Here is a 14,820-nt window from a genome sequence, read left to right as displayed (position 1 = left end):
GGAGCAGGGCAGGTAAGAAGGTCCCCCAGAAACTGCAAAGAGGGTGACTGAGCTCCCTGGGGGCTCTGGTGCTCATCAGAAGGGCGCCCTGTGATGAGGGCCGTGTCTTGGGTGGGAAGCCGGTCCAGGGCACGGCATGAGCACAGATGCTTGTGAATAGCTGTTGGTGTCCCCTTGTTACTCTCCTGGGGCTGCTGCTTGGTAATGAACCTGCATTTCCTCAAGTTGGTGCAACTGTCCTGCGGAGTCCTAGCGCTCCAAAATAAGTCAATGTTTGCCCTGAAAATGGAGAGTCCACGATATTGCTAAGTGAGTCAACTGTGATCCACAAAGTGGTCCCAGCAGGAGACAGTGGGTCTTTTGCAAAGTTAATTGAATAAAGGGATGAATGGGAAAGAAGGAGGTAGAAAAGTAAAGAAAGAAGGGAGGAAGGAAGGAAGGAGGGAGGAACCTCTCACATTAACCACAAATAGAACCATCACCAACCATGTGTTTATTATTTTTTCCTTTTTCTGAACATAAAAACCTTTAGCCACATGAATCTTTACCCATACTGGAGGCCACCATGAATAAACCAATAAGTACTTAGGGAGCATCTACTATGGGTGAGGACACCCCCAACCTCTGGGTGGTCACTAAGTTCCCTCCACAGCCTTCTGGAAATGAAGATAACTTTATTTCCAAATCTTCTCTCAATTCTCTTCAATAAATATCTCTCCATAAAATGTAGCAGGAAGGGGATTGGAGGAGACACCAAGTGAGGGTGCTGGTGGACAGGGAAGGCCGGCCGGTGAGTCTGGGGTCTGCTAATCCAGCACCCTGCTATTTATACGCCAAACACCCCCAACTCCATTTATCTGCAGCCTGTCTTCTTTTATGTTCTGCTGAAGAGGTTTTCAACAATCGGGGAGAACCAATGTATCTTTCCATCTGCATTAATCAGACAAAAGGTAGAGAGTGTCTAAGATTAAAAGTGTCTAATATCGAAGTTTTATTATCTTCTTTGTTTTGATCTTAGGAATTCAAGGACAGAAAGGGACAAAAGGAGAATCAGGAATCCCAGGTAAAGGGCTGGCTTCGTTTTAATTTCTCAGAATCATGACTGGTGAGTCCTGCGTGCTTGCAAGTTGAGTCTTGCTGACTTTGAAAGCATAGCTGTGACCTTCCCTCAAAGTTGAGGCTGAGACTCTAAGGTTCTGCCATCCAAGCCCTGATTCTTCTCTTGAAAAACCTGGAAAGGGCAGCAAGTCAGAATCCAGTGTCAGGGCTGGGGGCGCAGGGGCTGAGGGTGGCAAAGGGTGGCTCGTGAGCTGCTGTTGCAGGTGCTGGCTCCAGCCTGTGTAGCCCCCATGGAGCTGGGCAACCTCCGTCTCCTACTCATGGTTGGGGGCTTCCACATCCCCTGCTTTGGTCTTTTTTCTCAGCTCCTGAAACCTCACTGTACTCCCCCTGCTGCATCTTCTAGGCTTTCAGTATCGACCTTACATACTGAGCACTTGCTTATAGTTGGTTACTGAGCTCAGTACTTACCATGCAGTATTTCTAGTCTTCTCAACAGCCTGGCCTTAGTGAGTGCTGTTTAGTCCATTTTATTACTATAATGAAATACCTGAGCCAGGCCAGTTTTATAAAGAAAAGAGGTTTGTTGAGTTCACAGATCTGGAGGTTCAAGGGCATTTTGCTGGCCCTGGTGAAGGCCTCATGACGAATGGTATCATAAGGGTGAGAGTGCACATGGGATGGAGAGATCATATCTCCAGACAGGAAAAAAAAGTCTGGGGCAGTATCCCCAGTTGGCCTAAGGACCCCTCACTAGGCCCCAGCTCCCAAAGGTCCCATGTCTTCTTAACCCTGAGGACCCAGTTCCCACACATGAATCCTTGGGGAATGCACTCAAACCATATCCAATCCATAACAAATGCTGAAGCAAAATTTCTCAGACAAATTTCCAGAGCAACTTTTCTTCTTCGTGAGTAATATATTGTATGACTATGTTAATTTACTGAAGGAGACACTGGCCTAGGAATGTTCTAGCAAATTCTCCCCAAATGACTAGAATGTCTATAAAATTATGTCATCTGCTGAGAATGGACTGCAGAATGTCTGGAACTTGGCCAGCCATTCCCACCTGCGTATTCTCAATAGCATTCATTTAGGATTAGGGAGCCTAAACAGCCCCCAGCCGGACTAAGCTACTGGCTAAATGTTCAAGGAGCCCATTCACGGGGAACCTGGTGGTTAAGAGTAACTCGTGGATGAAACACCAAGATCCTTGGGTCCACCTTGGAGAAGCAGAGCAGGACATCCACAGGGTGATCTCTCTCCTCTCGGCCCTTCAGGCATAAAGGGAGAAATGGGAAGAACCGGGTCGATAGGTCTTGCAGGACCACCTGGACGGCCTGGACCACCTGGACCATCTGGCCTGACGGGGAGCCCAGGACAAAAAGGTGAGGCTTGTCTTGTGATTCATGGGTTCCTAGGAGACTGGCCTTGCTTTCAGGGCATACGGGTTTTCAGAACCCAAGCAGGGGAAGCTTCTTCAGTCCATTGGCAGGATTATGTGCTGGGGTTGCCCTGGGCACTGAGCACAGGGCAGTGACACAACACAGCCCACCTGCCAAGAGCGCTCCAGCCACGCCCAGCCATGCCCTCGGCCTCCCCAGCATCCATGACCAACTGGATGGTTCTGTGCAGGAGTAACCCCTGTCCCACCCCCATGCCTCATACCCGTCAAACATCCCTCCACAACCCAACTGCCATCCTTCCTACCATAGCTCAGGCCCATTTCTCCCTGCTCAACCATTGGTACGAGGGCACATCCCAGTCCCCACGATGCCAGGTCACAGGTGAAGCTGGAGGAGAGAACTGGCCCCCACTTCCCCGCATCCTCTTGTCCCTGGATCCTCCAGTCCACTCCCGGCAAAGGAGAGCAAGGGCATCCTGGCTCTGTGGTTCCTTCAAATTGTGTGGGTTTTCTCCTCGCAACAGGATCTTCTGGGCCGCAAGGAGAAAAGGGAGAAAAAGGTCAAAAAGGTAATCGATATTTCCATTTTCTTTATGCTTTGGAGTCAGTTCCATATTGGAAAATTGTGTGTGTGTGTGTGTGTGTGTGTGTATGTGTGTGTGGGGGAGTTTCCCAGACTCCTGACAGCAGCCAGCCGGGGGATTGCTCTTCTATAGCTGGAGGACTTCCAGAAATGGACAGGGAAAGCCTGCGTTGACACAGGCCCTGGGAGGTTCTTCACCTCTCCCCCCGTGTTTTCTCACCCAGGCACATCCTTCACACATGCCAGAATCGTCGGCAGCAGCAATCGTGGTCGGGCTGAAGTTTACTATAACGACGTCTGGGGGACAATTTGTGATGACAGCTGGGACAACTCTGACGCCACCGTCTTCTGCCGCATGCTGGGTTTCTCCAGGGGAACGGCCCTCGGCAGTTTTGGGGGCGGTAAGTGAATCATCCAGCAGGGGCCTCTTCCTGGAGGTGCTCAGTGGTGTGTGGACAACCTTTGATTTCAGGTGACTCGGTGTGGCTTGGGTTAGGAGAGGAGTATTGTCTCAAGTTGCAGAAGCTCACTGCTCTGGACTTACCTCCTTCGACTTGCCCCCCCGCCCCCCCAGGGGAAAGATGCCCTCTCTTTCCTAGCCCTGACAGTGAAGGCTGGTTGGGTCAGTGTCCATCTGGTCCTGGAATCAGAATGCCACATGGGTATTTTCAGGAACTGACTCTCCAAACAAAGGAGAAAATGGAGGCCAGGTGAAAACATTCTCTGTGTCTGTCCAGAACCCAGATTCCCAGCGATCTTGGCTGTGAGCATCTTTAAGGAATACCTGAGAAGGCTGGGAGTAGCTCCGTGCTTGCCTAACGACTTACTAATCAATTTACGGAAGATGTCTTGAGGTGCTAGACATCAGCTCAGCTTATGTCTTTTTTATTTTTTTATAGTCAGAGGTGAAATCATCAGCAAAGAAATTAAGTCCCTTGGCTGAGCCCCTTTCTTTGCTCCTAGGAGCTGACTAAGCACAGACACTAGACTGGTCACCTCCCCCAAAAGCCCTCTGCCTTTACCCTACCCCAAAGTGTACACTTGCTTTCTAATCTGGATCCAGTTGGCTATAAAATGCCTTTAAAATACACATTTTCCTCATATAGATTAACCTATATAAAGTCCCGTTAGTGTGTAAATGACTGTAATCAAGTAATGTAACTGTTTTCAATCTTATCAGAAGTGAGAGGGTTTGACAGAGCTGTGGAAGCTTCAGACCTCTGACATGGCATGGTTTAAAAGGCTCTGGGAAAGGTGGAGACCGTAGCAGGCTGGGGGACCCTCAGGGGAGATTTCAAATGGATGAAGGATTACAGCTCTGAGCGAGGGTTCTATCGAAGATAGAGAAAAGAAAGGAATCAAAGTCAGTACAAAAGACCAGACTAGCTCTGAACCCGTTGGGCCTGACCTGATGTGGAGGACGTGGCCAACTACCCCAGACGAAGCTCTGCTTTGACCATAATCCCTCTCTCCTCTCCACCTTGCTTCCTCTGTCTCAAGGAACTGGGAAGATCTGGCTGGACGATGTCGCCTGCACAGGCTCAGAATTGACCCTGTGGAACTGCAATAAGAGCAACTGGGGCTCTCACAACTGCAACCACAGCGAGGACGCGGGCGTGGACTGCAGCTGATGGAAGCCCTGAGCAAAAGCACTTGGATGGTTCCCTGGGATTGGCTGGGGAGGGATCATCAATAAAGCTCCAGGGGTGACCTGGCAATGCCGTGGGCTGTGGGTGAACACCAGAGGTAGTACCATCCATCCCTCACTGATAGATGGTCGTGTGCCCGCTCAACATGCACACCGTTTCCTGGAATTATCACAGGCCAGTGCACACGGGGATGGCCTCAATTTTTACACTAGGGGGAGGGCAGGCATGGAGGGTGCCTTGCAAAAGATCACCTGTTGTCGCAATGGGTCCCGACCATCCTTCAGCCATGGACATCTCCGAGAGCTCCCTCCCCCTTGCCCCGTCTTTAGCCAGGCAGCAAATGAAGAGGCTGGCCGGCAGGTGGCACCCGGTGGCACGATCAACGCGAACTGTGGTTTTCAGCCAGGAGATCAGCTCTCATTAGGATGGGAGCTCCATCTAGGCAGTGACTTTGGTCTGTTTAATCAACCCCAGTAGGGACTCGGGAAATATTTATTGAATAAATGACTAAATTAAACTAAGTAGGTAAGGAGCTCACCCTGAGAGCCTGGCTCCCCTCCCCTGCAGCAGTCTTCCCAGGGATGCATATGGAATTCCATGGCCTCTCCGTCTCTTTTGCTGGGAGTCAATAGTGTATTTGAAGGTGGAATCTAGGAGAGCCAACTGCATGTGCCACGTGACTGCACAGTCACCATTCCCTCTTTTTTTTTTTCTTTTTTTAGTTGTACAGGGACACAATACCTTAATTTTACATGTTTATTTTTTTATGTGGCCCTGAGAATCGAACCCTGTGCCCCACACGTGCTAGGTGAACACTCCACCACTGAGCCACAACCCCAGGCCACCATCACCTCTTGACTGGTGAGGAAGCTCAGCCTTGGAGCGTTGGGGATGTTACCCAAAGACAATTGCAAATGGCAGAGCCAAGTTAGAAACCAGGAAGGGAAGAGAGATGACTCCATCTCTCAATCACTTAGCAACCCAGGTACAGGGTGAAAAGTACCCCCCGCGGGGACATGTTGGGGCTCTTCCGTGTGAGACATCATCCAGCCCCCAGAACTCAATGGCACTTTTAGATTTTAGCACCATTGCTAAAGTGGCAGGGGACAGGAACAGTTTGGCCCTTGATGAGCTCTATAATGGCAGAAGCCTCTATAATGGTGCACTTCTGGGGGACACACGGGACAAGGGAGTGGTAAGTCAGAGAGGAAGACAGATATTTTAAGCCGTTTTGTGGGTCCCTGGACTCGCTGCATATTTTGCAAATGTACAGCTAATTCAGCTTATCAGCCCCCACCTCCCCTTTAAAACTTGATGCCTGTTCCAAGAAGCTTTTGTTCAAGAGAAGGAAAGGGCAGACACGTTCTGATCTAACAGCATCTATACCATCTGAACCTCAGAGCTGACTTCCTCAGTCTCTTGAGGAAGAGAGAGCCAGAGAAAGAGTTGAAAGTAGAAATACTCTCCCAAGTTTTTGCATTTAGCTCATCAAAAGCCGTGCCTGGCCGACTTGATCCTGGCTGTTTAAGTGAGGGCAGTCTGAGCTGAGCAAGCAAGAAGGGCCCGGGAATTGGGGGAGCCCCTCACTCCCACCAGTGGATGGTGGGAAGGGAGAGTGAGGAGGCAGAATAGAGGGAGGGTCCTTCCTGCAGGCTCAGGCCCAGCTCCGTGATCCTCATTTTCTATCCCAGGATCTGCCTCCTTCAGGAATGATGGACAGGAGTGGGGGATTGGTTCCTGCTTGGGAAAACCCCTTCCTCCATTCCTAGGGATGCTATCTTGACCTTTGACCCTGACAAGGACACCAGCCTCCTGATTCTGCCCTTACTGCACCCTGGGGGGCTCATTCCTGAGGACGTCTTGCTGTCAGGGGAGGGAACCCGTAACCCACACTCAGCATTTGCAGCCCCAGGCCTGACACTCTGTGTGCTGTGGTCAGCTCTGGGAGAAACTCAGGGTTAATCGTAGCCATGTTCTCTGTCACAGGGACCTTTCAGAATAGTGAGGAAACCAAATTAATCAAATAATTACAAATAAATGCAAACCAATGTGATGAATGCTAGGAAGGAGACACCAATGGCCCATTGGAAACAAATGACTGGAAAGGGGACTTGGTTAGAGGAGGTCCGGGAAGATAGGCTGATGTTAGCTAGACGAAGGAGGAGGGATGGTCCCAGGCAAAGGAATTGGCATGCGCAAGGGTCCTGTGGCAGGAGGAATGGGGTGAGTAATAATGTGCTGAAGAAAGACTGATGTGGCTTAGGACAGATTGGGAAGTGAACATAGCAGGACACCAGAGTCATTTGGAGAGGTTGGGACCACAGCTTGCAGTGCCTTTCACAAAACCCATGGATTCTTTTTCAATTTTAATCCCAGGAACACAGGAAAACTATTACTGTGTTTATAACAAGGGAGCAGGATAGTGTGTGTCAAGAAGAAACTGTCTGGAGCGCGGATCCTTCCAGAACATTTGTGTCAGCTACTCTTCTTCGAGGTGTGCTGGTGCGCTCTCTGACTTTCTCACCTACCTTCAGTCCTACCTTCTGAGACCCAACTCCTCCCCTGCACCTCCACCTGGGTCCCTCAGGAGCAGCAGCTCGAGCCAGCCTCGCTGTCGGCCCCTCGGGGTCCCCACCCTGGAGACTGTCTCCCTCCACCCCATGCCCAAGATGGAAACTGAGTGTCAGACACCATGCCTCCCCGACTCCAACCCTCATCCCACCAAGCACCACGCTCTACTAAGTCTGTGTCCCAAATCTCTCTCCAGTATACCCAGTTCTTTCTTTCTCTGCCGTCATGATGGCCCAGGACACGGCACCGTGGCCTGGGTGCTCTGAACATCTCCTAACTAGTCTCCCTCCTCCACCTTCCACCACCTTCCTCCACGATCGTCCTCCACACAGAAGCACAAGAGATCTTTAAAATGACCAAGGTGCCCTCTCTAAAGCCTTCCATGGATCCCCATTTCCTTAGGTATGAGCCACACTTCTCACCATGGCTCATGAGGAAGTGCTCCTGACCATCTAGCCCAAACCAGTCCTGTAGCGGGCAGAAATGTTTTCATTTCCTGTTACATCCAGCACCTTGTTCACCCCTTTCTCTTAAGCAATGTCGCACACAACAGCCTCTTGAGAAATATTTGGGGATGGATTTCCTAAACACATGAAGGATCAAGTGAGCAAATGAAAGAATGAATGGGCGTTGACCAGAGCACTTAGCCCTTCTGAGCCAGGGCTGCTGCAGAGCCATTCCTCGGCTGGGCAGTGGACCTTGTCCCACGTGCCACTCTCTTTACATGTTTTCTGACTCAAGGTCCCCATTCACAGATTCCCAGCCTGAAGGATTGGCTTTCTCCTCTGCCTTTTAAGTTTTATAGGTGAGCTTTCAAAACAGCATCAGGGCGCCCAAGTTTGACTACGTAGAGGGTAAATTTTAAAACGTATTTCTTTGCTGACTCCACATTCCCACGTCAAGCCCACACAGGCACCAGGGGCAGTGGGAAGAAGTCGGCTCCTGCCTTAAGTTCCCCTCCTTGCCTCCTCTGACCTTGACCCAGACACATTTGAGGGCACCAGTGAAATCCTTCCTGCCCTTTGCTTGCATGCCCCACCTGGACCCCAGTGAAGGCACCTTCCTGGGACCTGGCTCCTCCCTGCTCCCCACCTGCTGGGTTGAGCATCCTCCTGAGTGGCCCCTCACAGTGTGCAGCACTTCTCTCTCCAGGATCTGTGAGTTTAATGAACTTGGTCATCCTCTCTTGTAGCTGCATTGGACCAATCATCGCCTAAAATATCACAGAAATACTAGGGCCTCACACGAGGCCAATCATGTTATTCCCACCTAACAAAGGAGCAAGCGACATTTCAGGGAGGGTGCATGATGTGGTCGCCGTTGGCTCCACAGGGCCACCCTGATATGGGCTGCCCTCCGTGTCCCTGGGTTCCACATCCACAGATTTAACCAACTGCAGATTAACCGTATTGGGGGGAAAATATCACATCTGTACTGAAAATGAACAGGGGTTTCTCCCCTTGTCATTATTCCTTAAATGGTACAATACTATTACATAGGATTGACACTGTGTTAGGCATTATAAGTCATCCAGAGATGATTTAAAGTACACAGGAGGGTGCGCGCATGTTTTAGGCAAAGACCATGCCATTTGTTGTAAGGGATTGAGCATCAGCAGATTTGGGCATCCACAAAGGGAGCCTGGGGTCACATCCCTCCATACTGAGGATGACCACAGTAATGGCCACTGCTATGTGAATTTGCAGCCATCTGTAACAAGGTCCTTTTCCCTACACCTTGGATCTGGACTAGTCTCAAGGCTTGCTTTGGCATAGAAAGTGGCAGAAGTGCCCCATCTCCAAGTCTGGACCTCAAGGTGGAGAGAGGCTCAGCTGCAGCCACCAAGGCCCTCCTCTGTCAGCCAGCCCACAGCTAACCACAGGGACACCAGGGAACGCAGCCTCGATTAGCCACGGCCAGCTCACAGCAGAACTTGCTGTCCCACCAACCCTTAAACTCACGGGGAATTGCTTGTAGTTGCAGCTTAAAGCCACTAAGTTTGGAGGCAACTTGTTATACAGCAGTAACCAGCTGATAAAATTAACTCCATCAGTGACACACAGCTGGTAAGGAGCACAGCTGGGACTGAACTTGTAGCTGCACTGGACCAATTGGGTCTGTCTGGTTAAGAGAGGAAGGAGAGAAGCTGTAGCCAGGCACCTGTGCAGTGGGTCCTGGACAAGCCCCCAGGAAGTTTCAGATGTTTAGGGGCCAATGTAGCAGTCGTGGTATCAGCTCCCTGGGTCTGTGGGGCTGCAGAGGAACCGGATAAAAATCAGCAAAATGCCAACTTCAGCCACTGCAGAGCAGGACTCGGGCTGTGAGAAGTTGGGCGTGACCTCTGAATGACACTGCTTTGACTCTGGCCTGCAGGACAGATGACAGTGTGAGCACACTGGCTGGAAAGGACAGAGACAGCAGAACCCTCAAAGGACCCTCTATGGGATACCGTCTATGGTTCTTCTGTCCAGCAGGGCAAACTCAGAGGGTGTGTCCCTGGCCCTGGCCCTAGAGGCATGGCTAAGAAAGTTCTGGAACCAGATGCCTGGGCTGGAGTCCTGCTGCTGCATTCAACAGCTCTGTCACCTGGACAGTAAAGTCACTTGACTTAGGCTCCACTATGGCCTAAGTCACACTGTCAGTGGCCTAGATGATTGCAATCACCATTTTTTTTGGTGGGGGAGGGGTACCGAGGGTTGAACTCAGGGGCGCTTTACCGCAAAGCTATATCCCCAGTCCTTTAAAAAAAAATGGGGACAGGGGCTTGCTGAGTTGCTGAGGCTGGCCTCAAACATATGAGCCTTTTGCCTCAGCCTCCCAGTCACTGAATTACCCTCGCACACTACCCACCCAGCTACAGTTAGTCACCTCTTAACTGGTCTCTCGCCCTTCGGTCTTGCTTCCTCGTCTCCATTCACTCCAAACAGCCAGAGTGAGGTTAGATCTTGTCATTTCCCCATTTAAAACCCTCCAAAGACCACCCACTGCCATAACAAGGAAGTCCCCAGTTTCCCAGTCACAGTGTAAGAGGTCTTGTCACCCAATCCTGCTGATCTCTCCATCTTTGCTGCTTTCCACCCAGCTAGGACTGACTGCAGCCAGGGGAATTTCATTCAGTTCCTCACTCGGTGCTACCATCCTTCACCTCCCTCCCCGTCAGCCCCACTTCCTCCCAGGCCTGGGTGTGGCAGCCTGATGGCCCCAGTGGAGGTCTGGAAGAGCTGCTCATTGCTTCTCTCTGCTCTGAGAGTGGAAGCTGGATGTGTCTTGCTGCACCCTCATTTTTTAACACAATACATGGTGCAATGTGTGTGTGTGTGTGTGTGTGTGTGTGTGTATGAGAGAGAGGGAGAGAGAGAAGTACCCAGGTACCCCCAAGAAATCAAACACGTGATCAGAAGTGGGTGGACAAGGCAAACCTTACTTCTGCCAGAAGAGCATGCTACCTAACCTGGCCAGCAAATGTGCCTAGGTGGTCTACCTGCTTATATCCCTACCACAGCACTCCCCCTAGCCCTGATGGGAGGAGCTCAGGGTTATGATCTAGGCAATTAGCTAATTTTAAAATTGGGGTGGGCAAAGGGAGAAGCTATAATTGAAATGGCTACAATTGGATCCAATTAAGGCTAGATACAGTATTCTGAAAATGGGCCACCTAACTTTCTATTTCTCTATTTCTATGGGTAAATGAATTATTTCAAATTATTTTCAGAATTATTTAAGAAAATGTGAAAGCCTAGGGTAAAAAATTACTGGAAGGGATAGAAGGAAACATACCAGAATGTTTGTCTTTGGCAGATTGATTTTTTTGTTCATTTAAAAATATTTTTCCAGGATTGGGGCTTGCCCACCATGACCATACATTTAGAAGCAGGAAAGAAAACGCCATTTGTTAAACAATGAAAGTATAGTATGCATCATCAAAGAGGTCAGGCTCTGCCTCTCCTGAGCTCAGACTCTCCATCCTCGTCCCCCTGGATCTGAGGTGTATCCCTCCTTTAGAGAATGGGAGGCACAGGGTCCCAAGGCAGCCTTCTGAGTGGGCTGTAAAAAGAAGTGGGTCTCAACTGCAGGGAGACAGGTAGGGTGCAGAGGAGGACTTGATATTTTATAACAAGATATACAATGTCCTGTTTATACGTTGATAGCAATGGCCCTGGAGAGAGATTAATAATTCAGAAGAGAGGGCTTCATTTCAGGAGCCAGGTCCTTAGGAGGAGTAGAGGGCAAAGGACTCTTAGCAATCGGTGGGAGCAGGAAGAGTTTTTCCATTATAGCAGGAAAGCAGACAAAACTATGAATAAAGATGCGGTAGCCAGTGGATCTGGGGGTGGGGAGGTGAGGGACGAGGGAGTTCTCATCTGATTGTTTCTCTATTCTCAGAGGGCAGCCGCCAAGGGCAGTTGCTGAGCAGAGTGGAGAGGAACAGGTGCTGGGGTTGTCAGGGGAGACATGTGACTCTGGGGTAGGAAGGGGTCTGTGGCTGCCTTTATTGGGCATGTCAAGAGCAGTACGGTGGACACCCACTGGGTGCTCACCCTGAGCCAGGCTCTTACTATCTCATTTAATCTGCAGAACAGCCTGCAGGGTGCATACCACAGGGCCATTGTATAGATGAGGAGCTGTGTGTCCAAGGTCACACAGCCGGTGAGAGGCAGAGGTAGAATGGCAGACCAGGTGTACGCAGTGACAGGGGACGGAGGGTCCTCCACATGACTGAAGAAGACACCTTGCTTGCCTCTTCATGTTCTACCTCCCCTTTTGACCCAGCTGGGCACCACTTCATGCCACTGCCAACCTCCCTGCCAAGTCTCATTTACCAGGAATGGCAAATCTGGGGGGCCCTAAAGAAGTCAATGGCTGGGGACCTTTAAATTTCCCACCACAAGGGCCCCTCACTGCCCTTAATCAGGGGCACACTTCTGTTTTGCCACCCACTCTGTCTCACACTTGCATCTTCCCTTGTGACTTACATGTGCCTAGTATGTGTGAGGTGCTGCACTGGATGCTGCTGAAACAGACTCAGTTCCTAACCCCCCAGGACGGGGGCCCCTGGGAAGCACCAGGAAATGTGATCCATCACAGACAGAGGGATGGGGTGGGATGGCTCTGGGCTGATGGTCCTGCCCTCCTCTCTCTTTCACTTTTGCAGTCTCAGGGACTGAACACAGGGCCTTGCATACACTCTCTACCTCTGAGCTTTGTCCCCAACCCTAGTTTTTTTTTACATTTTAAGACAGGATCTAAGTTGCCCAGCCTGTACTGGAACTTGCAATCTTTCTTCTTCAGCTGCTGGAGTAGCTAGAATTGCAGTTGTGTGCCACCAGGTCAGGCTTCCGGCTGGCCCAGAATGTGTCCTGTGATCAGACGCCCACCAGCCCAGGTCCAGATGGGAATGCTTCCCCTTGACCCCACTGCCTAATCCATATTGTCAAACCTTAACGAACACAATCACAAAACTGCTTTATGGTACTTCATCAAAATATTACTAAAGAAAACATGAAATTTGCATGTGCAAACAGCACTTTTCTGGATTTCCTGACTACAGTCCTCTGCTGAATCGTCTTCTCTGCCCTTCTTGGTGGGGGCTGGGAGACACATAGCAGGCGAACCCCGGTGCACAGTAGGTGCTTGATATGGGTTAGAGAATTGACTCCTGGTAAGAACTTGGTAGACCCTGGAAGATGACTGGTCGTGACCGGTAGTTTCAGGGCAGAAGACTAAAGGACAGTCCTGGGCTGCATTGGTTTCCGGTCCCTGGCCCCATAAACATAATCTGGGCTGCTTGCGCCCTGGAGCCTGGATTTCCTTGGAGACAGAAGACTTGGGAGTTACCTGCAGATCCGGCCGCGGTGGGAGGTCGCCAGGGGGCGCTGCAGGCCGTGCTCAGCCTGCCAGGCGCCAGCCTCCCTCATGGCCAGGCTTGTCGGTCTGCATCCCGACCTGGAGGGGCTGACTGCAAGACTCTGACCCAGCCCACTTCGGAAGAAATAGCCTCCTTCGTCCGCAGATAAGCACAGGCCGTCTGCCAAACCCTCCTTGGACCGTCGACATAATTCCTCAGAACAATCCCATGAGAGTCTATACCTCCCATTTACCACGAAGAAAACCGAAGCTCAGACAAGTTAAGTTAAATCACCTGGGGCCACAGCATGAGCTGGCGAGCAGGTGCCGGTGGTCCATGATCTCCTACCTGCCACCCCCTTCCCATGCTCCCTCCCCCGGGGTGAGGCCTCTGGGCAGGAGGAGGTGGCTTCTCCAGCGCTTTTGATGGGGGGTGGTGTTTGATGAGTTTGGGGATCCTGGGGTGGGGGATTCTACAGTAGAGCAGCTTCAAAGAAGTGAGGGGAACGGAATGGAATTCTTGTTCTTATTGGGTTAAATACTGGTTTGAGGTCTTGGATGGTCTTGGTCCTTCTCCTGTGAGAGTTTCCAGTTTCATGCCCCTTCAGAAACCCTACCCAGACTCATTCTCAGCTCCAGGCCCTGGGTAGGGGCTGGACATGGAGGACCTGGCCTGTGCCAGTCAGTCGCTCAAGGAACTCTCTTGGCCCAGTTAGGGTGATGGAGCCACCAACAGACAGCAGATCAATATGGAGTCCAGGGTCACAAAGGAGGACAGGGGACCCACACACTGGTGGAGGACATGGGACGTTTTCCATGGGAGCCCACCTGAGCAGGGTAGATGAGTAATATCCAGGAGGGGAGAGGGCAGATCCTATAGGAAGAGCAATCATACACGCTGGGTGTGGAGGAGGTCAGCAATGTAGTCCAGCTAGGGCAGGGTGAGTGCTGAGACAGGGACAGGGGCATAGGAGGGCAGGGACCCTCCGTGCAGAGTGCAGGGGGATGTCTAGGTTGATTGCCAGGTGCCTGGCTGGGGTTCCCAGGCGTGTGTGGCACTATTTACTGCACAGAGAATCCAGGAGGATTCTGGATGAGATGAGCTTGGGTTTGGCCTGTGCACCTGAGAAGAGCTGTCCAACTGCATGGACGGGACGGACCCGTGGGGCTGCCCAGCCAGCCGAGGAGGCTTTCCCAGGGCACCTAGGGAGTGGAGCGTTCTCAGAGGCAATTAAAGCAATTCAGTGACGCTGATTGTGGCCCCTGCTGTCATTGATAAAAGAGGCTGCAATTAATTAAAAATGAGCCTCCTCCCCTGGCAGCTGCGTTTACTGACACTCCCCGGTCTTGGCTGATGGCTGTTTATCTCCTGGATGAATGGACTTGGCTCTCCGAGAATCTCATGGTAGATGGCCCAGCAGCCTCAGGCTCAATCCTCGCTGGGCAAGGGGACCAAGGGGTCACTGCTTGCATCAGGTTGTCCCAAGAGTCTCCCACTCCCATCCATGCCCTTGTGGAAGCCTTAGCTCAATCAAAGCTGAGATGTGTGGGGCAGAAGACACAGAGGCCCAGAGGCAAAGCTCCCTTCCCAAACTTACAGGCCACTCAGGGCTCACCGAGGCAGGACACCATGTGGAGGCACCACACACCAGCCAAGTCCACGGAGCAGCTCCTTGGTGCCAGGCACGATGCCAGGTGCTGGATCCCAG

General features: G+C 51.2%; 1 protein-coding gene across 1 annotated transcript in view; it reads left to right on the top strand.

The window, feature by feature from the left end:
• The window catches only part of Marco (macrophage receptor with collagenous structure), a 38,441-nt gene extending 33,763 nt beyond the window's left edge, over positions 1-4,678 (top strand). The window contains exons 13-17 of the mRNA XM_071619408.1: positions 1,019-1,063; positions 2,340-2,447; positions 2,989-3,033; positions 3,272-3,448; positions 4,548-4,678. Of these exons, the coding sequence (XP_071475509.1) occupies positions 1,019-1,063; positions 2,340-2,447; positions 2,989-3,033; positions 3,272-3,448; positions 4,548-4,678 (506 nt within the window). The remainder of the gene's footprint in view (positions 1-1,018; positions 1,064-2,339; positions 2,448-2,988; positions 3,034-3,271; positions 3,449-4,547) is intronic.
• The last annotated feature ends 10,142 nt before the right edge of the window (positions 4,679-14,820 follow it).

This window comes from Marmota flaviventris, chromosome 11 (genome assembly GCF_047511675.1).
Source record: "Marmota flaviventris isolate mMarFla1 chromosome 11, mMarFla1.hap1, whole genome shotgun sequence".
NCBI lineage: Eukaryota > Metazoa > Chordata > Mammalia > Rodentia > Sciuridae > Marmota > Marmota flaviventris.
The sequence above is the reverse complement of the archived record's forward strand: the minus strand, read 5'-3'. Positions and strand labels throughout refer to the sequence as shown.